The sequence below is a fragment of the Mytilus edulis genome, chromosome 4, assembly GCF_963676685.1.
Source record: "Mytilus edulis chromosome 4, xbMytEdul2.2, whole genome shotgun sequence".
NCBI lineage: Eukaryota > Metazoa > Mollusca > Bivalvia > Mytilida > Mytilidae > Mytilus > Mytilus edulis.
This window is the reverse complement of record NC_092347.1, coordinates 85,681,945-85,706,539: the sequence shown is the minus strand read 5'-3', so window position 1 is coordinate 85,706,539 and position 24,595 is coordinate 85,681,945. Positions and strand designations below refer to the sequence as shown.

At 33.8% G+C, this 24,595-nt stretch overlaps 3 protein-coding genes across 3 annotated transcripts; all 3 read left to right on the top strand.

The window, feature by feature from the left end:
- Positions 1–11,961: 11,961 nt before the first annotated feature.
- On the top strand, positions 11,962–12,990 carry LOC139521580 (uncharacterized). Its single transcript, XM_071315057.1, has one exon. It carries the CDS (start codon positions 11,962–11,964, stop codon positions 12,988–12,990), a length of 1,029 nt encoding a protein of 342 aa, XP_071171158.1.
- A 302-nt stretch (positions 12,991–13,292) lies between these two features.
- On the top strand, positions 13,293–14,474 carry LOC139521579 (uncharacterized). The gene has a single exon (XM_071315055.1). The coding sequence runs from the start codon at positions 13,293–13,295 to the stop codon at positions 14,472–14,474; it is 1,182 nt and encodes a 393-aa protein (XP_071171156.1).
- Positions 14,475–14,717: 243 nt separating this feature from the next.
- LOC139521578 (uncharacterized) lies at positions 14,718–17,174 on the top strand. Its single transcript, XM_071315054.1, has one exon. It carries the CDS (start codon positions 14,718–14,720, stop codon positions 17,172–17,174), a length of 2,457 nt encoding a protein of 818 aa, XP_071171155.1.
- Positions 17,175–24,595: the final 7,421 nt, after the last annotated feature.

Below are 24,595 nucleotides of genomic sequence, written 5' to 3'. Positions count from 1 at the left end.
AGATATATTACCATAGTTATAAAAAGTCAACGTTTTTATTCTGATCAAAAACATACGTTTCTTTTATCTAGCTATTGAATTATTTCCAGAAATTTAGCTTGAAAATAGCACTTCATCTAAGATTTAAATACAAGTAACCCATTTCCAAGTTCTGCTAAATATAACAAAACATATTATAACATATGTATATGTTTTCATACACCTTAAGCTTCATGGATGCCTGTGAAAAGAAAAAAAAGAGACATATACTTTATAAATATTGCATCGGAACACCTATAAGTATATGGCTGTGTCAGATCTTATAATTCTGCAGTTTTAGTTTTTTTTTTTGTATTGCTCGTATTATAATTTTCTTTTTCACAGTTGTCTTCCAATGTATTGTACCCGCACATAACTGTTTACTCAACTGCATAGAAATATTTTTTTTGCATTGTTAGCATTTTTTGTCTCACCTACAGAGACGAGCGCACTGGGCTATAACCGTTTCAGGCTTTTACAGGCTATTTATTTCCTTGTTAATGGATTGTACTTAAACATTTGATGTATACTATGGTAATATTTTTTTTTTATTATTTCAACACTCAATTGATACTTCCATCGTTTTACCTGTAACGTGTTACATGCACTATAAACATTTCACAACGACTTGTTATTACTCTTGGCGATAATATTATCTCTGGATGAACATCATTTTCACAATTCCAACATTAATTACCAGAGGGTTCTAGCGCTTTCAAATTGAGAAAGTTTTGACTTAATGCATGCACTTTATCTTCAGATTAGTCAAACTTGAAATATTCTTTTCAGTGTTAGCTTCCTTCCAATAAGCTGGCTGTTTCATTTTATTTTATTTGTGTTTGTTTCTTGCCATTAATTTTTTAACCTTTAGAAATGGTTTTATGGATAGAAGGTATTGTAAGTAAAAGATTTAAAAGAATACAATAAACAGTCTACTGTACCAATATAATCTTATTATATAACATGTTTGTTCTTGATGTTTTAAAACCTAAAGGCCAACACAGTAAATCAAAGATCTTTTGTTGGAGAGTTCTCTTTTCGTCTATATGTTTTTTAATCCCAGCAGATTTAAAACACTATTTTCATAGACAATATTTTATTGAAGTCTCACCTCTTCCAAAACATTTACATAACTTGACATTTAAAACAAGTGCTACTCTACATAGATTTATGAGAGATCATGTCTTGTTATTTCAATGCAAAAGTGTGAACTTTTTGAAAAACTAAGGATTTTCTTATCCCAGGCATAGATTACCTTAGCCGTATTTGGCACAACTTTTTGGAATTTGGATCCTCAATGCTCTTTAACTTTGTACTTGTTTGGGTTTATAAATATTTCGATTTGAGCGTCACTGATGAGTCTTATGTAGACGAAACGCGCGTCTGGCGTACTTAATTATAATCCTGGTACCTTTGATAACTATTAGCAGGACATTGCAGCATATGCGTCCATAGTGTAAAAAGTAAAATCACAAAAACAAACGAACTACCTAAGTCCCTAAGTGTAAATGCTCGTTATATTTGACGATGGAATTTAAAGGAACAAGTCATCCATTTTTTTAAACAACTATTTTATTTGAGAAACTGTAGTAATTGTTATATTCAAAATATTTTCGCGGTCTTAGATCTTTATGCATCCATAGTGTATATTCCAGAACATTTGTCTGCTATGTATACACAAAAAATTGAGATCGGCTTCTTGTTTTTGTTTTTATTATAAAAGTGGTTTATATTGTTTGAGAATCATCATTGACAATTATACCGGTTTGTATTTGATGTAAAGTACCCCTAATTTGAATTTAGAAAATAGTGTATTCGTGCGAAAGGTCTGATGAACCATACTAATTAAAAATTGGTAGATTTAACTCTTGTCTACAGAAAAAGTTATTTAACCTCAATGCGTGGTAAGCATGAATTATTCCTTCTTCTATTTGTTATGCATGACATTTTGTTTACGTTTATATTACTTAGTAACCTCGTTTATTTATCTCACGCACCATCAGGATCTGAACATTGAATTAGCAGATAAATCTCAAGCAATAAACCTTAGGTGGGAGAATAAGTAAAGATTAACGTAGATTTAAAAAAAAAAACTAAAAAAAAAAAAAGATTAACGTAGATCATATGTTTGTTTGAGTTTTGTAACGAAAGGATATTGAAGGTAGATTTTTTTTTTTTATCATGAACGAATATTGAAAAAAAATATTCGAACTTTAAATTGTAGTTTTAGCAAAATAGCACTTCCCCACCTAATAGCGCTGGATAACATTTTCAACATACCAAAATACAAAAATTGTTAACAAATGTTTCAAGTATATGTATGATATAGACTCTATAGTGTTCGAATTCGAATTAGTAGGCTTTGACAACTTTAATGTTTGACCTTGCCAGTCAATGAAATGCAGGGGATTTATTCAACCAAATATATATATATATATATATATTTCAAAGACACTCTTAACCAAGACCAAAATCATATATTTGGAATATTAATTCTTATATTGTGTTCCAGATTAAAATTAATTCATTTTTAGTTAAATGTGTCTTTCCATGCCAAAATCTACCATTCTACACAATAATAGAATGCAAAAAAGTACATTCTATTGAGTCAGATAATTTACTTCAAAATTGAATCTGCCAGTGATTATTGATCAGATAATCCTTTTTATTAGGATTATTGTGAAACTTATTCATTATAGTATGAACTGTATAATTGTTTACATTTCCAGCAGGTAAAAATACAACAACAAAAAATAAAGTAAAATCTGTTCTCTAAAGGGGAAATTTAGAATAATGAAAAATTTGTTAAGATTGATAATACACGTACGCTTAATTAATATAAAACACTAAAAATCTATTTAACTGTACATTTTGTTAGATTTTTTGTTAATTTATTTATTATAATATATTGAAATAGTTAAACACAATGTAAATGTTTACTTTCCAGTTTTACAAATTGATATGCTTTACTGCTGTGCATGTTACCAGTAATACAATCATGCTGAGTGTTTGTGGTGTAACACCACTAATTCGGGCATGGCCAGAAAGCACATACCAGAAAGTAGTACATATTTAACGCAAAATAGTTCCTACGCATGAGTGTAACTTTCAAAATATGTAGGATATTTAGGTATTTTTGGCATCAAATGAAAGCTGAAGGACTGGTGATCATTGTAAAACACTTTTGGACTTTTAATTTTAAATATTAAAAAAACTGCACCAAATTTTAAAAAGAGGGTACATTTTGTCTGTTTGTCAGATCTGAAGTACCTGTTTTGGTACATCCGAAGTTCCGGGAACCAGTTCTTTCTTATATGCAATTAAAGGTATGTTGATTTTTTCAGTAGAAGACACCATAAAGTGTTGCTTTGACATGCAATGATTGCCACTTTATTTGAACTTAAAATAAAAGAGGTGTGCCTGCTTGAAATGGAGTAATTTAACATAGAAAGCAATGGGACCATGAATTAGTGGTGTACTTCCTTGTCCGCAACATCCGGGTTTTCAGAGATAAGAATATCTATAAAATCTGCATCTCATTAGATGACGTATAACATAGGGAAATCTGATCCTATGATATTGCTCGTTTGAGAAATTCTTCTCTTAAGGTGGTACCCAACACTTTCACTAAAATTAATTTGGCTCGTTTAATTTAAATAAAATTTTAACAAAAATATAAAAAATTAAAAAATTTTGAACCAACCGTTTTGTCAGAAAAATCACACTGGTTATATAGTAATTTGTCAAACACCAATTTTGATCATTGAGAAGCTAAAATATTTCTTTTACAACACAACGTAATTAAAACGTTTAGTTGACTTTACAGAGTTATCTCCCTGTAGTGTTAGGTACCACCTTAATGATCCATAACGACTTTCGGGTGTTTGTTTTTGTTTCTGTGTCTCGTCGAGAATTTAAAAGCTTAGCAGTCAGATAGCGGTCAGACCATAGCCGTTAAAATAATCATTATTAAAATTATTTTGATAGATAACGCTGTTTTCTTCTTTCGATCAGTTTCGTTAGCAGTTCTTGTATTACCAATAATATTATTCTGGAATTAATACAACACTTTCAATATATATGCAAAGTTTAGTTTTGAACTTTTGAAAGTTTTTTACGGATTACTTAACAGTATGGCTTCTCGGAGAAAAAGGAAATCTACAATATAAAAAAGAAGATGTGGTGTGATTGCCAATGAGACAACTATCCACAAAAGACCAAAATGGCACAGACATTAACAACTATAGGTCACCGTACAGCCTTCAACAATGAATATTTTGCCTTGCTAGTATTTTTTGTCTCACCTACAGAGACGATCGCACTGGGCTATAACTGTTTCAGGTTTTTACAGGCCATTTATTTCCTTGTTAAGCCCCAGTCCCACTAGACCACGATCGCACCACGCTCACCGCGATCTAAAAATAAATTTAGATCGTGGTGAGGTCGCGGTATGAGCAGCATGAAAACGTAAATTTTCGTTGCTTTCACGATGCTACTACGTCCTCTCTACGCTTCTACAAAGATCCCGCTACGATTATACCACGTTCTCGACGCGCTTATTCTGCGACCTAACTACGCTTGTCAAAATCTTTCTACGCTCTACACGTTCTCACTACGAGCATACCACAACTTATCTGATTGCAACACGATCTTACTGCGATTATAACACGTTCTTACCACGATTATACTACGTTCATAGCGCGATCTTACTACGTTCTCAGCAATAACGTCAACATCGTGTTCAATATCAATACAGTTCAATTCCATCTATTTCTGATTCAATCGTAGATTTCTCGGAAACAATACAGTCATGCCACCAAAATCTACCAGAACACGTGGGCATGGTGGTAGGAGTTGATGTAGAGGCAGAGGGAGCAAAGTAACGAATCCTGATCAAGCAGAGATGTCCGACCGACCAATCCAACCTAAATTACAACCTATTGCTGGTCCATAAAGCTCAATGACGATATGTTAGTAAACGATAGCAGAGATGACATAGATGTATCAATATATATAGGAAGATGTGGTATGAGTGCCAATGAGACAACTCTCCATCCAAGTAACAATTTATAAAAGTAAACCATTATAGGCCAAGGTACGGCCTTCAACACGGAGCCTTGGCTCACATCAATCAGCATGCTATAAAGGACCTAATATATTACTAGTGTTAAACCATTTAAACGGGAAAACCAACGGTATAATCTATATAAAAACGAGAAGCATGGTTGAGCCGTTAGAGCAAATGGATAATTACATTTAAACAAACAAAATCTAGGGAGCTTTTTTATATATTTTATGTGAAAATGACAATGAGAATGATGGTCGTAGTGTGAACGTAGTCAGGTCGTAAGGAGAGCGTGATGAGGACGGCAAAGGCTTGCTAGAATCGTACTATGGTCGTGAACAGCGTGGTATAGTCGTAGTGGAAGTGTAGTTGGGTCGCAGTGAGAACGTGATGGTCGTAGTGAGATCGTGATAACGTCGCTGTGCGATCGTAGCGCAGTCTCTCCGAATAGAATCGCGCTTTCGCTACGATTGTACAGCGACCTTTGCGATCTTACTACGATCTTAGTACGTTCTCACTACGCTTCTACTACGACCTGATTTCGCCACGACCGCACCACGATTGTTTTGAACATGTTAAAAGTTGGCCACGCTCTTCACGATCTTGAAGACCTCAACACGACCGTGATACGACCTTACTGCGATCTACACGATCGCACTACGATCATCAAAATTTGCATTTTTTTCACAGATCGTAGTGCGATCGTGGCCTAGTGGGACTGGGGTTTTAATATATTGCACTTGAACATTTGATGTATACTATGGTAATATATTTTTCAATTATTTCAACACTCAATTGATACTTCAATCGTTTTACCTGTAACGTGTTGCATGCACTATAAACATTTCACAACGACTTTTTATTACCCTTGGCGATAATAGATAATATTATCTCTGGAAGAACATCCTTTTCACAATTCCAACATTATTACCAAAGGATTCTAGCGCTTTCAAAATGAGAAAGATTTGACTTAATGCATGCACCTTATTTTCAGATAAGTCAAACTTGAAATATTCTTTTCCGTGTTAGCTTCCTTCCAATAAGCTGGCTGATTCATTTTATTTTATTTGTGTTTGTTTTTTGCCATTAAGTCTTCAATCTTTAGAAGTAGTTGATTTTATCAACAGAAGATATTGTAAGTAAAAGATTTAAAAGAATACAATAAACAGTCTAGTGTCCCAATATAATCTTATTATATACCATGTTTGTTCTTGATATTTTAAACCTAAAGGCCAAAGCAGTAAATCAACGATCTTTTGTAGGAGAGTTTTCTTTTCGTCTATATGTTTTTTTAAACCCAGCAGATTTAAAACACTTTTTTCATAGACAATATTTAATTGAAGTCTCACCTCTTACAAAACATTTACATAACTTCACATTTAAAACAAGTGCTACTCTAAATAGAAATCTGAGAGACTATATATCTTGTTATTTCAATGCAAAAGTGTTACAATTAAGTTCAAGAAAAGTGAACGATATCCATGTGCTGTTAATTTGTTACTTGTCCAGAGAATGAATAATGTCAGAGTACACAATGTACCTTTAGAAACTAAAATCGATTCAATCAATAAAAATCAAGAGCATAATTCAAAGTATCTCATAATCAACAAGTCATATTCCCGTCAATCACTAGATAGGCAGGAAATTGCAGCATAAGCGTCCACAGTGTAAAAAGTAGTCTCCAAAAATACCGAGCTTCGAGGAAAACTCAAATCGTGAAGTCACTTAGTGTAAATGGTCGTTATATTTGACGGTGGAGTTTAAAGAGACAAGTCATCCTATCCTAAAACTATACTTTTTAAGAAAATGTAGTAATTGATATATTCATATGAACCTATATATAGCTATTCCAGCAACATGTGCTCGTGGTCTTAGATCTTTAAATATCAGAAAATGTGTCTGATTAACTACACTTATAACAAAATATATATTTACTGGATCATGGCGGGCGGAAGTATATTATTTGAAAACTTTAAATTAACTTTTAATTTGTTATGGGGTTGACACGAAGCACATAAACATACATATAAATTAGGCCTGTATCGCTGATATGATCTTTTTGTTTCAAAATTCTTAACTTGACACCTTCGTCTTGTGTGGGAAACCTGAAAGATTTTTCAAAACGTTCGATTTATATAATCCGGAAATTCAGCTCCGTGAAATTTTGATAAAGTTCTCTATTTTATATTTTCTCCCAAAATTAGGTCATCGTATATCGCCAGCTGGACATCTATCATTTCTTTTGGATATTTTGCATCAAAAAAGGGTAACTTCAACTTCACCGTAAGCATAAGTATATATGCAAACATTTCTATTTGTCAGTGAAATTTGTTCTCAGTTGACCAGTGAAATAATCTAATAATGTCTCTTGACCACAGGGACTCGGTTAGCAGATTTAAATTTTTTTTTTTTTTTTTTTTTTTAGTATTTCCTGTCTATTTGTATTACATTATTGACGTATTTGACGTTAACAACATTATTTCTTTGTTTTCCAGTAATGTGCAGTCTTGAATTGCCTTCCCTACTTTAGATCAAAAACAATTAAAAATATTAATAAATTACTTTATACCTTACAAAGGCACTCAAGTTCTTCCTAAATTCTTATTCTACCACATGCATATTTTGATTTATGGATCAACAGAACCCTTACGCAGCTATAGTTGTATTCGTGTCAGAATATTCACATTTCCCGGCGAAAGCAACGTAACTGGCAAACATGTCGTTTTTCAGACACAAGACGAAATTTTGGTAATCCATATATTGTGTACATAAAGTGTCTCATCCAAGTAAATCTTGAACATAAAACCCAAATATTGAAAGAAAATAAAATTGAGAATGGAAATGGGGAATGTGTCAAAGAGACAACAACCCGACCAAATAAAAAACAACAGCAGAGGGTCACCAACAGGTCTTCAAACACTACACATTTTTAGTGTTTGGTACTGGTCTGATATTGAGGATGGCTGCCACTGTGGGGGAGGGGGGAAACAGATTTTTTTTTATCAGAAAACACCGTCAAACATTCAAACATATTATCCACATTGATCTGTGTCCACACTTGTATGTATAAAAAAAAATTAGATCGGCTTCCTGGTTTTGATTTCGGTATAATAGTGATTTATATTGTATAGAAATAACATTGATAAGTATACCTGTTTGTATTTGATGTAAAGTATTTATAATTTCAATTCGAAAAAAAAAATTCTTCGTGCAAAAGGTCCGATGAACAAAATAAAGAAAATATGTTGATAATAATGTTTGTCGAATAATATTTCAACATTTTTGTATGGAATGTGTCATATAAGTAGATTAAACTCTTGTTTACAGAACAAAAACTAGTCTTTTTAACATTAACGAGTTTCAAGCATGAATTATTCCTTCTTCTATTTGTAATACATGACATTTTGTTTAAGTGTAGTAACCACTCTTGTTTATCAAACGCACCATCAGGATCTGGACATTGAATAAGCAGATAAATCTCAAGCAATAAACCATAGGTAGAAGAATAATTGCAGATTAACGTAGACAATATATTAATTTGAATTTTATAATGAAATCAATTAAGAAGTAGTTTTTTTTATCCAAAAAACTAAATATCGAAAGCCTCCAAATTTTGAATTGTTCAGTACGACGACATCAACTTTATTGTCAACAAATAATGAATCAGAATTGTCTAATTTAGGAAAATACTTGAAATACGCAACAGATAAAAAATGTTCATGAAAATCCTCTGAATGAATTATAGTACGTAGTCTTGCCTCCGATTGTATTTAAAATGTTCTGTTGTGATATACATGTATATATTTATGATATACCTATATTGCTTCTGGTTGAAATAAACTATATATTTTAATTTCAGTTTCTTGTGTACAATTTGGAAATTAATATGGCGTTCATTACCACTAAACTAGTATATATTTGTTTAGGTGCCAGCTGAAGGACGCCTCCGGGTGCGGAAATTTTTCGCTACATTGAAGACCTGTTGGTGACCTTCTGCTGTTGTTTTTTTCTATGGTCGGGTTGTTGTCTCTTTGGCACATTCCCCATTTCCATTCTCAATTGTATTAAACTATTGCAGAACATGAAGTTTATGGATGATGTGAGATTCTTTTCCTTCTTATTTCATTATGATTACCTGATAGAAATCATATGATATGGAACATCGGCAAAAAGAGTAGCCCACCTGGTTCCCGTGGGAATTTATATGTTCAAATTAAACTCGTTTACTAAACGTTATACTTTTTTCCTGATAAAACCCAATTTAGTTCTCAAAGTACAAGGACTATTATAACCTAATACGCCAGACGCGAGTTTCGTCTACATAAGACTCATCATTGACGCTAAGTTCAAAATAGTTAAAAAGCCAAACTAGTCACAAGTTGAAGAGCATTGAGGATCCAGAATGTTGTGTCAAATACGGGTAAGGTATTTTTTTTTTCTTGGATAAGAAAATCCTTAGTTTTTCAAAAAAATCAAAGTTTTGTAAAATGACCACATTATTGATATTCGTGAACCTGTAAAAGTTTTTTACTATTTATGAAGTCTTCCTTTCTAAATTAACTGGACCCTAATGGTGTTTATCCTCCATAAGAATGCAATTAAAAGAAGACAAGACTGTTGCTTATACGACCGGACGAAAAGCATGCTAATTATTTGGACTATCATCTTTCTGACTTTAATTACTATATCTTTCAATTGTCATTTTTAGCTCAAATATTCCCACACAATTATCTTTGGTTTAAACTGTATGTTTCTACTAATCCGATAATGGACTTCGTATCTACGTGTCAAAGACAGTTTTTAGCAGATTATCTGAACAATGGACAATAATTGCCTAATCCGTTGTTACATGTATTTCTAAATTATTCTGTTTTATATACTTCTTAAAAATAATTTATATTCAGTTTTGGATAATATGACCGGACGAAAAGCATGCTAATTATTTGGACTATCATCTTTCTGACTTTAATTACTATATCTTTCAATTGTCATTTTTAGCTCAAATATTCCCACACAATTATCTTTGGTTTAAACTGTATGTTTCTACTAATCCGATAATGGACTTCGTATCTACGTGTCAAAGACAGTTTTTAGCAGATTATCTGAACAATGGACAATAATTGCCTAATCCGTTGTTACATGTATTTCTAAATTATTCTGTTTTATATACTTCTTAAAAATAATTTATATTCAGTTTTGGATAGGTTCTTAAACCGTCAACACCGGACTCAATATTGTAACATCGTTTATATTCTTGTTGGATCGTTTATTAAATTGTTAAACTTTATACCGACTTGAATCTTCTTTTTAATACCCAGCAAATAGTCTGGCTATACTTACAAGGAATCTGTTAAAGGAGGAATTTCTATCTACCATTATATAACTGAGGCCATCATGACTTTGTTAGCCGCTAGAAAAGTCTATTTAAGAGATAACCCCATACCAAATGGGACTCATTAAGAATAATGTCTTTCTTTTGCAAGCATACCCGATGCATCTTATTGAGCAGGAAATGCATAATATTACTGTATATATTCAACCTTGATTTTGATGGGTTCGTTTGTTTTCACAGGGTTCATGTTTATGTATTGTGTGAACTGGTATTAATTTTTGGGGTGTTGTCTCTTTTTGTTACTTATATTGTCTGTCATTTTAAGGTACATGATTTTGATTATCTCTTGCAAAAATAAATCTTTTTTTAGTTAATTTGTATTTGTAAATCAGAAAACATCACACAGCATATTTTGAATGCACTGTCTTCATATGTTAAATATGGTCAGCTTACAACCATTTCCGTCCACCTGAGATATCCTCTTTTTTGTAGGTTCTGTGTTACACATTCTATATTTTCCATGTAACATAGAACCATGTAATATTTTGAGTACTGTTGTTTGTCTTTTTAGTTTTTTAGCCATTGCGTTGTTAGTTTTTCGTCGAATTCGGAGTTCAGCATCTCCCGCCTCTCTGTTCAAACTATCTATATTAGTTTGAAAATGATTTCAAAAAGAACAAATAATTTGCACAGCAATTTGATCAAGAATATAATAGAGAGAAGTCGTTGGTATGGAGATGACTAACACACGATTGGTCTTTAGCTCAATCAAATTATGTTTTTGGTTTGAGGAAGCAAGCATTAATGATAAAAAAAAACAATCAATCAAGTTGAAGTTATAGAACTTATAATGTACATTTCAAGTTAATTTTTACCATGACTGATTATAACCAACCAATCACAATTATCTACATTAATTAATCGATCAAACAGGCGATACTGAAAAAATAAGGATAGCTCAATGCAATTACGTTTAATTAAATCAAGGTAGTGAAGATGAACAAAAACAGTTATATACGATCAGCATGTTCTATTGATTCTTAAACACATGTCGTGCGCACTCAAACTGATTTCGAAGTCGACTTCCGGAAAACAAAAGGCAATAAAAACACATGAAAAGAGATTATATATCGAAGTTAAATCAAAAGTGCTGTTTCGTAGTATTCCATCTAGGATTACATAGTTTGGTAATAAAATGTATTACGAAAGAAATGACAAAAAATCTAAATGTATAAAAGTTAACAATTAAGCTTCAAAATATGGCCTTAAAGACGAAGCCATGTGTTGTGAATTAGTTATAGTTTCAGTTTAGTATTTTATACTCTTTTATTTGCTTAACGTTTTACCGCCATTTTACGTAACAATAGGCCCGCAACGTCGTCACCTGACGACGTCTCCTTGTATATCTTGGACTCTAGTAAAGCATACGAAACATTGAAGACGCTTTTGTGTTTACTCGCCTTTATTATCGATACGTCCAAAACATTGGTGCCGTGACAAAAACAGAAGAATACGAATTTAAAAGATGAGTACCGCGACAACGAAGATGAAGACCAGACGAGCTGGACATCGGGGAGTTCTTACAAAGTTACTGAAGAAAGTGGAACCGAGTTCCGAGGAACTTTTGCAGGAATATGACGTTAGCGAACTTTCTACCATTCGAGGACTTATTGCTAAAAAGCAGGAAACGATCGACCAACTGAACGAGAAGATTGTGGAGGAATTATCAGAAGAAGAAGTGAGCGAAGAAATAGAGGAAGCCGACAGATACACGTATGACATAGAAATGGCTGTAACCAAACTTTCAAAAATCATTAAGGAATCGGAAATCACAGACAAACAGTCAAGTAAGTCATTGCTTAACCCAAATGCACACGAGTTTATTAATTACACGAATCATCAAGAAAGTCAGCCACCGCCCAGTTTCATGCACGCAAATACATCAGCGTCCGTTTTTTCAAACTCCAGCATGTACCACAAACTTCCCAAATTAAATTTACCAACGTTCGGCGGGAATATGTTAGAATGGCAACCCTTTTGGGATTCGTTTAGTGCTGCCGTACACGATAACCTGTCTTTAAACGATGTACAGAAATTTAATTACTTGAAATCTCAACTGTTCGGAGAAGCCACCCAATGCATAGCAGGTCTACAAATAACTAACACAAATTACGGACAAGCATTACATGTACTGAAACAAAGATTTGGTCAACCACATAAGATAGTACAGACATACAAGCAGAGTTTAATCAGCCTTCCTAGTCCAACGTCAAATATTACACATTTGAAAAAATTCTACGACAGTATGGAAAACTACATCCGTGGCCTTGAAAGTATAGGGGAGTCTCACGAGTCGTTCGGAAGCCTTTTAGTGCCCATAATATTAAATAAATTACCTGGGAATATACGAGAAAACATGGTACGTGCCCACGGAGGCGACCACTGGAACTTGCCGTCGTTACGGCAAGCTATTCAACATGAGATAACGATTAAGGAAGCGGGTCAGTCGGTAAACGGTGATGATATAGAACACCCACATCAGCATTCTTTACGGGTACAAATCGCAACTTCGTAAATCAGAAAGGGAAAAGAGACATAACCAAGAAGCCGTGCATCTTTTGTCAAGGAGTTCACGCCCCATTAGCTTGTAAAACTGTTACGGAAATTGAAGCTCGAAAACGCATTGTCAAGGAGAAACAGGCATGTTTTAATTGCTTAGGAAATCACAGAGTTGCCGATTGCAAATCCGATAAAACGTGTAAAAACTGTAATAAACGACACCATACTAGCATTTGTTCAAAGAACGGAACACACTTGTATACCAAGTCTAAAGATAGCATTACATCAAAACCAGATACCGATGCCGAAGTCGCAAGCATGCATTCATCAACATCATCAGTTAGATCGCAGGTATTGTTGAAAACCGCGATAGCGCCTATCACGTATGACAAGACACATTTTAACACCGCCAATATACTATTCGACGAAGGAGCCCAGCGAAGCTTTATCACTCAAGAGATGGCCGATTTATTGAACCTGAGACCACATAGGAAAGAAGCGATAACGATATCCGGTTTCGGTGAATCCAACAAGAAGGTTAGAAATTTACAAGTTGCTTCTATTTATATAAAAGGTCTAACGAATAAGCGTTTCCCTATTGAAGTTCTTATAGTACCACAGATTGCTTATCCAATACATACTTACGCAAGGAACCAGTCGAGCTTTCAGCATTTAAATGGATTGAAGTTAGCCCACCCAGCTTTACAGGACGAGGATTTTGAGATATCAGTCTTAGTTGGCGCCGATTATTATTGGGATATAGTTGGAGACAGAGTAATTAGAGGTTCCGGACCAACCGCTGTACAGTCCAAAGTTGGATACTTGCTATCAGGACCTATACAATTGAACACTAACAGTAATAATCAATCAACGTCATCGATTATGAACATTTTGATCCCACACAGACTAGAAGAATGTGAAATACATAAATTTTGGGAAATCGAATCCATAGGAACAGAAACAGACAGCGAAGTGAAAGCGAAAACGGACTTACAAGAAATGACCACTTACCAAGAGAATAACATTCATTTGAAAGACAATAGGTACATCGCCAAGTTTCCATGGAAACCAGAACATCCGGAGTTGCCTAGCAACGAGATGATCGCCAGAAAGAGAGCATACAACGTGATAAACCGACTTGCTAAAGAACCAGAGATGCTTAAGATATACGGTAACATTATCAACGACCAAGAAAATCGAGGTTTTATAGAGAAGGTTGAGACCCCGGATGAGACTACTAATCGAGTACACTATATTCCGCACCACCCAGTGAAAAAAGATTCATCGACTACACCGATACGTATAGTATATGATTGCAGTTGTCGTCAAGATTCAGAATCACCCAGCTTAAATGATTGCCTTTCTTCTACACCGCCGCAGCTTAATAAACTAACAGATATACTTACAAGATTCCGCTACGGGAAATACGCCTTAACAACTGATATTGAGAAAGCATTCCTCCAGATTGGACTAGACGAAGAAGACCGCGATTCCACCTGATTTTTCTGGCTTAGAGACCCAAGCAACCCCAAGAGTGAACTTGAGACTTACAGATTCAAGGTAATTTTATTCGGAGCGACATGTTCGCCATTTATTCTAAACGCTACATTATTGAAACATTTGTCAACGGTTACAAGTGCTACAGCTGAGATACTCAAGCGAGATTTGTATGTAGACAACGTACTTACAAGTGTTAATACGGAAGAAGCCGCCTTAAATTTCTTTGAAGAATCTAGAGAACTCATGAAAAATGCAGGATTTAATTTGAGAACATGGAAGTCAAATAGCAAGCAACTTAGCAACGAAGCTACAAAGGCAAACGTACTTGATACGGATAGCGAGACGAAAATTCTTGGGATGCGTTGGGATGCGAAGTCAGACATATTGACATTTGCGAAATTAAATGAAGATCGTATAGATATTGATAATTCACAAGCGACAAAGAGAGAAATATTGAGTAAATCATCGTCAATTTACGACCTACTCGGAATTCTTGGACCAGTGACCGTAAGAGCTAAGCTACTGGTACAAACATTATGGAAAGAAGGATACGATTGGGACCAGGTGTTGCCTAGCAACATAGTTAAATCATGGTATGAAATTTTAGATGACATCCGAGATGTAACAGTTAATACGAAAATCGCACGACATTATTTCAACGATCAAAATGAGAACGAAAGTAACGAGAAAATCACATTACATGTCTTTGTTGATGCCAGCCAACGCGCTTATGGAGCCAGTGCCTACTTGTGTAAAGGAAACACTTCTTCTCTCGTAATTGCAAAAAACCGGATCGCTCCGCTCGCCAAAATGACATTACCAAAGCTAGAATTGATGGCTGCAGTAATAGGAGCTCGAATGGCTAAAAACCTCACGAAAACCCTAAAACCACAACGCACAGTACTATGGAGTGACAGTCAGATCGTTCTGCACTGGATTTCGTCTTTAAAATCATTTGGAAGATTTGTTCAGAATCGTGTGATAGAAATTAAAGAAACGACACAAAACTACGACTGGAAATACGTACCAACAGACTCAAATCCAGCCGACCTTCAAACTAGAGGAATATCATCAACGCAATTCAAAGAATCGACTTTGTGGATGCAAGGACCGTCGTGGATATCAGATGAGAACAGTTGGCCTACATGGACCCCACAAATTAAACAAGAGACTCTTTTGTTAACGACAACAGATGACAGCGAAAAGACAAAACCGTGTGCTTTAAATGGAATTTCGAAAATAATCGATCTATCAAGATTCTCGTTATTGAAGAAGTTACTACGAGTTACATGCTACGTGTTTAAATTCGTTAATATATGTAAAAGTAAGCGACCGTATAACTTGAGGAAATATGCTAGACACGGAAAAGATATTACGAAAGATGAAATTGACCGCGCAACTCGTACATGGATTACAGATATTCAAAATGAAAAATTCAGTAATGAAAAGCAGCAACTCGCAAACCCGTCACATGACAAGAATCTACCGTTAGTAAGACAACTGCGCTTGTTCATAGATACAGAAGGTGTCATTCGATGCGCCGGGCGCATACACAATTCACAGTTAGACGACTCCGCGAAGTTCCCAGTGTTACTACCGAAGAAAAATCAATTTACGGACTTAGTTATATTGAACGCGCACCTGCAGATGTTACATTCTGGTGCTGGACAGACAATTACGCAAATCCACCAATCATATTGGATACCTTCCATTAGACAATGCGTTAACCACATCGTACAGAAATGTGTGAAGTGCCGAAAAGTGACCGGAAAAGCATTTCCACAGCAAATTTCGCCTCCGCTACCAAAGGATAGAGTCACCGATATGATTCCGTTTACGACAACTGGTGTTGATTTCGCTGGACCACTATTCGTTAAAGATAATGGACTTGTTGCAAAATCGTATATTTGCCTATTCACATGTGCTTGTATTCGTGCCGTACACCTAGAACTAGTTACTGATATGACAATCGAATCATTCAAATTAGCGTTTAGACGATTCGTTAGTAGGAGAGGAATTCCGAGTACTGTGTATTCCGATAATGCACCAACCTTTGTTTCCGCCTCACATGACATTCCGAAAGAAATGAACATTCAAATTAATTGGAAATTTATCCCGAAAGCAGCACCGTGGTACGGTGGATGGTGGGAGAGACTAGTTGGAATTACGAAAACAACATTGAAAAAAGTGCTCGGAAAATCACAAGTAAATTCTGACGTATTACGAACAACTTTGATAGAAATTGAACGTGTAATCAACGATCGTCCGATTACATATGTGTCGTCCGACATCCGAGATCCAGAGCCGCTAACGCCGTCACATCTACTGCAGGGAAGAAGATTATCGCAAGACAACAATTCTGATTCAGAGGACAATAATTTTAATTTAGATTTCACAGAGGCTAACAAACGTTTTAATCATAAAGTAACTTTAATTGAACACTTTGCAAAACGATGGAGAATGGAATACCTCACCGGATTAAGAGAATTTCATCGCGTCGCCGGAGACCAAAGCGCACATGTGAAAATCGGTTCCGTCGTACAAATCATGGACAATTCACCGAGAATGATGTGGAAACTAGCTGTTATAGAAGATTTGATCACCGGGAAGGATGGAGTCGTAAGAGCAGTCAAACTACGTACACCAAATGGACTGATTACAACAAGACCAATTGTGAAACTGGTGCCATTGGAAATATGAACTTTAATTGTTAAAAGTGTTTTTTTCAATACCCTTTTTATGAACAATACATGAACAATAATTGCATTTTGCGGCCCCCAGAATGTTGTGAATTAGTTATAGTTTCAGTTTAGTATTTTATACTCTTTTATTTGCTTAACGTTTTACCGCCATTTTACGTAACAATAGGCCCGCAACGTCGTCACCTGACGACGTCTCTTTGTATATCTTGGACTCTAGTAAAGCATACGAAACATTGAAGACGCTTTTGTGTTTACTCGCCTTTATTATCGATACGTCCAAAACACCATGGTTCAAACTGAAAGATATAAAGAGCACAAAACATGTCTAGTGTAAAACATTATAAACAGGAAAACCAACGGTCAAATCTATATAAAAATTGAGAAACGAGAAACACCTTTGAACCACACCAACAAATGACAACCACTGAACAACAGTCTCTTTGCTTACAACAGGTGCATTCAATGTTACGGGTTTTAAGGTTTCGACGGACGCCAATTTTCAATCTAACCTGAAACAATAGTGGGACTTTACAAAATAAAAATAAACAACTATATAATATCAATTGAAATGGCTTAATTCGATCAAAAAGAAATTTAAACGAAAACATGTCACCATACACTGAACGCATCAGTTTGATTTATGACACAATACAAATACCAATACGTAGGCGCATATATAGCATAAACGTTTCATGTAGTAATTAAAAAAGATGTAGGAAGCCAACTATTACCTGGGACAATATATCGTTCAATCAATAAATGTACACAGGTATATTTAAGATATAACAATAATGTTTTTAGGAGTACGGAAGTAAACATTTTTTACAAATTTAATGAATTTGTTGTTCAGAGTACGAGTACAGATGTGAAAATAGTATAGCGAAATATGTTTACCCTTCAACAGCAAAAGAGTGTTTGTCAGTAACCTGACTGTTTCTCTGTTGTAAGCTTTGTAAACCGCGTTAGCTAGTCGTCGTTTATCGTTTTCGCAATTAAGTAGTCAAATATTTTTCAACTTATGAGGATCAAACACAGGTTTAACCCCACTACATTTTTGCACTTGTCTCAAGTCAGGAGCCTCTAGCCTTTGTTAGTATAGTATGATTTTTATTTTTAGTTTCATTTATATATTTTTGAAGCTCATTATCAATGAACTAGTGCTTATTTTTGTTTATTGGTCAGCTGAAACACGCCTCCGGTGCGGGATTTTCTCGCTGTATTGAAAACCAATCGGTGGTCTTCGACTCTTTTCTGCTATTTGGTCTGGGCCCAGTTTTACGAAGCTGTCTTAGGACTAAGACATGTTTTAGGATGATCTTGCGACATATCTTAGTCCTAAGTTGGTTTCACAAAGTGATCCTAAATAAGGACATCTCTTAAAGTAAATCATAAAGTTAGAACACCCCGAGAAGTGTCTTATGATGGTCTGAGGACAGTCATACATATATTTATATAAATTATTCTCATTTTCTATATTGATTTTGCAATTTATCTTATTAGTATCTAATTTAATTGGATAAATTATTTTTCTTCTGCTTCAGGTAAAATTTAATACTTTTATTTCTTGAGAAAAAATCCCCTTTTTGGAATTTGATTTTTTCATGAATGTAAAACTCTGTATACATATTTTTTATAATTCAGACCATTCAACATTTAAATGCTTACTTTTTATTGATGAATTTACATGTATTGTGTTTCTCCGGGAAAAAAATCCTTTGCTATATGTATCAGCAGTCTGGCATTGTTTTCTTGAAAGAAAAAAATAATCCCTCAAATTTCAAGAATATAAATTAAAAAATATTATTTTACCTACATCCTTACCCCAATTGTTTTTTGTTTATTCTATATGTGTACCATTAGAAAATGTATGAAAATTTGCAAATTCAAAATGTTTTGTTTTAATTTTGCTCTTTCGTCTTTAATCAGTAGGTTTTTTTCCCATGGAAAATGCCTTGGGGGATTGTACACTTGGTTAGTGCAGTTATTAAGAGTTCACTTTCATAATTAACTGACAATGTCAAGTCAGTCATGTATAGTATTTCATAGTGCATGGAAAACCATGTACTATGAAAATTAGAGGGGTAAAACTGACTTTTCAATGGACGAGAAGGGGTGAGTATGTTCTAAATCAAGAATGCACGATTTTATCTTTTAACCTTTTATAATCAATACAGTGGAAATTGAATTCAACTCACTTGTACCAAAAAAATGTCATCATTTTATATTCTTTTTTTTTTCCTAATTTTGTATTAAAAATTTCATTATTAGTGTATTATTTATAAATAATTTATATTTTAATTACATTAATTTTATAGTAATTTTGAAAATTCTGTCATTATATTAATCAATACGTTCAGTATAATTTATAGTAATGTTTATATTTGAAAATTTAATGAACTTGCGACAAGTTTATATTACAGTTAATTGCTATTAATAAGTATTGCAATATGCATTTTGTTTAAATTAATTATCAGTATTTAGTTCTGATATTATCTTAAATCAATCCTAATTCTATCTCACTTTGATAGTTTTTCATATGTGATGTCATGCTGTTTCTAAATTTCATAAATTCAAATGTGGCATAACGTTTGTACCTTTTCGCCATCGTATGTGACGTCACATTTTTGTAATTACGTTGACGCCTGGACTGATTCGGGTGTGTCTATTCTGTGTTAAACTTTAATAGCATTATGTATTCGGGTTTAGTTTTCTGTAATTAGTTAATACTTCAGTTTCATTATGTATATCTCTTTCATATTCATTTGTTAAAATTTACTGTTTGCAATAGCATGAATTGTTCTATATAATAAGGATGTTCTTATCCCGGGCATAAAAACAATGCCGTATTTGGCAAAACCTTTTCAACTTTTGATCTTCAGTGCTGTACAACTTTGTACCTTTTTCACTTTCGATCTTTTATATCTGGGCGTTATGTATTCGGGTTTAGTTTTCTGTAATTAGTTAATACTTCAGTTTCATTATGTATATCTCTTTCATATTCATTTGTTAAAATTTACTGTTTGCAATAGCATGAATTGTTCTATATAATAAGGATGTTCTTATCCCGGGCATAAAAACAATGCCGTATTTGGCAAAACCTTTTCAACTTTTGATCTTCAGTGCTGTACAACTTTGTACCTTTTTCACTTTCGATCTTTTATATCTGGGCGTTATGTATTCGGGTTTAGTTTTCTGTAATTAGTTAATACTTCAGTTTCTTTATGTATATCTCTTTCATATTCATTTGATAAAATTTACTGTTTGCAATAGCATGAATTGTTCTATATAATAAGAATGTTCTTATCCCGGGCATAAAAACAATGCTGTATTTGGCGAAACCTTTTCAACTTTTTATCTCCAGTGCTGTACAACTTTGTACTTTTTTCACTTTCGATCTTTTATATATGGGCGTCACTTGTAAGTCCTGTATGGACAAGGCGCGTTTTTGGCGTATTGAATTTTAAACCTGATGCTTTTTGTTATCTATTAATCATGTTTTTCTTTGTCTAATATGTTCTCCTATTTATTTGTATTGTAGTCCTGTAATATTATGTTGTCATTTCAATGTTATATTTAACTTTGCAATTAAAGTGCGAGGTTTGGCATGCCACAAAACCAGGTTCAACCCACCACTTTTATTCCCCTTTAAAAGTGTCCTGTACCAAGTCAGGAAGATGGCCATTGTTATATTATTGTTCGTTTTTGTGTGTGTTGCATTTTAACGTTGAGTCGTTTGTGTTTTCTCTTATTTTTGAGATATTGAGATCAGACGTGGCACGGTACTTGTCTATCCCAAATTCATGTATTTGGTTTTCTTGTTATATTTGTTATTCTCGTGGTGTTTTGTCTGATGCTTGGTCCGTTTCTGTGTGTGTTACGTTTCGGTGTTATGTCGTTGTTCTCCTCTTATATTTAATGCGTTTCCCTCGGTTTTAGTTTGTTACCCCGATTTTGTTTTTTGTCCCTGGATTTATGAGTTTTGAACAGCGGTATACTACTGTTGCCTTTATTTATATTGTCTTAGCTAATATCATCCTACAATAGCTTCGACACGAGGTATATGATATGTACTAGGATAGTCATAAGAGGATCATAAAGACGTGTCCTAAGATATATCTTATGACATGTCTTATGATAGCTTCGTGAAACCGGCCCCTGGTTATTTTCTCTTTGACACAAATTGACATTCCCCATTTCATTCTCCATTTTATTGAATGTCCCCATGGTATTTTCCAGCCTTTTTTTGTGTTTTGTTTTGTAAGCTGTAAACTCAATACTGCAGATTCATCATATTATTACATTACCATCAACATTTTTTTCCATTGTGTTTAAACAAAGCATTGATCGGTGAGATAAAGTTTACTTTACATATGTCATGCAGAAAGAGCAATTTACACGAAATGAGAAGGGTGAGATAAAGTTTGCTTTACATATGTCATACAGAAAGAGCAATTTACACGAAATGATAAGACTAGAATAGAGATAAATAATGAATAAATTATATTATTCCAGCCATCACGATTGATTGATTCACAAATTGCATAACGCTAAGTAGTTTGGACTTGATTAAAATTAAAAGTGCAATCATGTGTATACCATTTTTTTTCCATCTAATGTGAAATGAATGGACGAAGATACAAAAGCATTTTATGCATAAAATAAGTAAAAGTTTACAATCACTGAGCACTTACAACACAAAGTCAACTGTATTGAAATATTGCTAGTTCAATTTTGCGAGAGAACTTCCGTGTTTGGTCATTTAAATATCCAAACGCAATATACTACGTGCACTTTGATAATACCTTTGATTCCAAATGTAAGGAGTAAGTGCACTTTATTGCATTGGTTGAAATAGTTCAATGGTCTAACGAAAACTAAATTAAATTAATAAAAACTGCTACAAATGTATTTCTAAATTTGGTATCGACAAGATAATTCAACGAAAATGGTAAGCTATATGAGATTTGATTTCTTAGGGGCAATTTTCTTATATTCTTGTTTATATAACCGATGGTAAATATATATATTGGGATGTCTACGGCTAAGTCAACAGACAATTACCAATCCTTTGCCTTTATTGAAATAAAGATCATCTCATGTGATCCATGCGTTGGATTGCCGGGGATTCTACATCCTTTCATATCATATAAGTGTCATACCAGGTAAAACATCAATTGCAGTAACAATAGCAAAACACCAATCGATCCAGCTCATGTGTTACTTGCTTTGTTTTATGAGTAATTCACAGAAAGACATCTTTCCTTTTCTCACCAGTATCATATCCAATAACCTATCGAATGGTATTAACATATCTCAATTGATGCATAACACACGAATGTCTTAACATCTTTCGACTTCATAAACAAGAATGAACTACCTCACCATTTCTATGAGGTAGAATGTCTGAAATCGACACTACTTGGGTTTTACGTTCTTCATCACTAATTGGTGGTCTAAAACGATGTGTCTGTGTCACCTACTTCAAGTGACATGCTTATGATGTTTGGGTTCTTTAGAAACTAGAATAGTCGTCTGCTCGTTCACTGAAAATGTCTTAAAGCTTAAAGGACAATTTTTCACAAAGAACAAAGCACAAAAAAGATTACATGTTAGATGGTTTTCTAGTATCTCAAAATCTTAGACCTAATCAGCACTCTAAAGCAGGCAAACATTAATTAATATCTTCAGAAGTAAGCAGATTAAAACAATAAAATATCGAGTTATATTATCTCCAGAGTACATTCAAGAAATTTAAATAAATCCTTATTAAGATATTCCTATTTACGGATGTGTAATAATTGTTTTAAATTACTTTAATCGTATCGTTTTAGATTATTCGTGTCTGTTCTTCAGAGTGCTCTTCAAGAAGTTGAAATAAATGCCTATTACGATATTCCAATTTACAGATGTGTAATTAATGTTTATTACTTTAATCATATCGTTTTAGACTAATCTTGTTTGTTCTTAGTGAACTTAATTAAGATGTCAAAATAAGTTAGGGCTCTTGCTTACAAACACATGACGAATAATGTTTTGATACCATTGGCCTATATTATTTATATATAAAGTAATATTCTGTGGTTAGTACGTCGACTGAGCATGCGCGAAAGCGTATAAGACACGGATCGATAACGGTCTCCGAATTTGGATATTTTCTAAAACAAAATGACATTTTCTGTGGAAAAAAGATTGTTTCAAACACAAATTTAGGAAGTACAAAATATTACATTTATACGTCATATCAGAAATATTTCTGACTTTGTATGGTTTCAGAGGAGGTTTTAGATAATAAGGACATACTATGTAGATGTGCATATTGACAGGAAATTATGATTCAATTGTTTTTTCTAGGAGTTACGCCCCTTTGAACTTATTTGCCCCAATATACTACTGCAACAGTTTGTCATCACAACTCCTTTGAAACCACACAACAGAATTTCATGAAAATTTGTCGATAATAAGGACATACTATGTAGATGTGCATATCTAAGGTTCTTTAATTTGTGTTGATGTTAATGGAAGGATTACAGCATCGTTTATTTTTATACCATGGCCACAACAAAACTGCATCCTATAAGTTCCATTTATATTTCTATCCACATAACAAAAACCTTGAAACGAATAATTCTGCAAAACCTTATTCATATTTTTTATAGTCTTACACTATTTGTCATAATCTATTTAGAGAAATTAAAAATCATAAACAAAGATATTGGATATACCATGTTATTAGAATTATTTCATTCTGGTAAATTTGTCTTTTATCATGTTTATATAACTTCAACCAGGCAATGGAGAATCTAAGATAAAGACAATTTCAAAGAAAGAATTAAAATATATGTGTGATACAACAGAAGTGTACTTTCCTGCTCATCTAGCCCCATGTGCATGCCAGGTATTATCATCACTTTGAACTATTAGACATCTAAGAAACAATGTCGAACATGTAAAGGGAATCTTTCACTAATGATACTGGGATGATCCTTGACTACAGTGTTCCAAGTAAGAAATGCCCACCACAATGGACATAATTAGAACCATACCAGAAGTACATACATACAGGTTCTTATAAACCATCTTGATTTTTAGTATTTTTTTTATCAAAAAGCAAAGTAGTGGAACTCATTTTAACAGAATCATTTGGTAATCCATATATTGTGTACATAAAGTGTCTGCTCCAAGTAAATCTTGAACATAAAACCCAAGTTATTGAAAGAAAAAAAAACACTACACATTTTTAGTGTTTGGTACTGGTCTGATATTGAGGATGGCTGCCACTATGGAACACTATGAGGGAGGGGGGAACAGATTTTTTTTATCGGAAAACACCGTCAAACATTCAAACATATTACCCACATTGATCTGTGTCCACACTTGTATGTATAAAAAAAGAATTGATCGGCTTGCTGGTTTTGATTT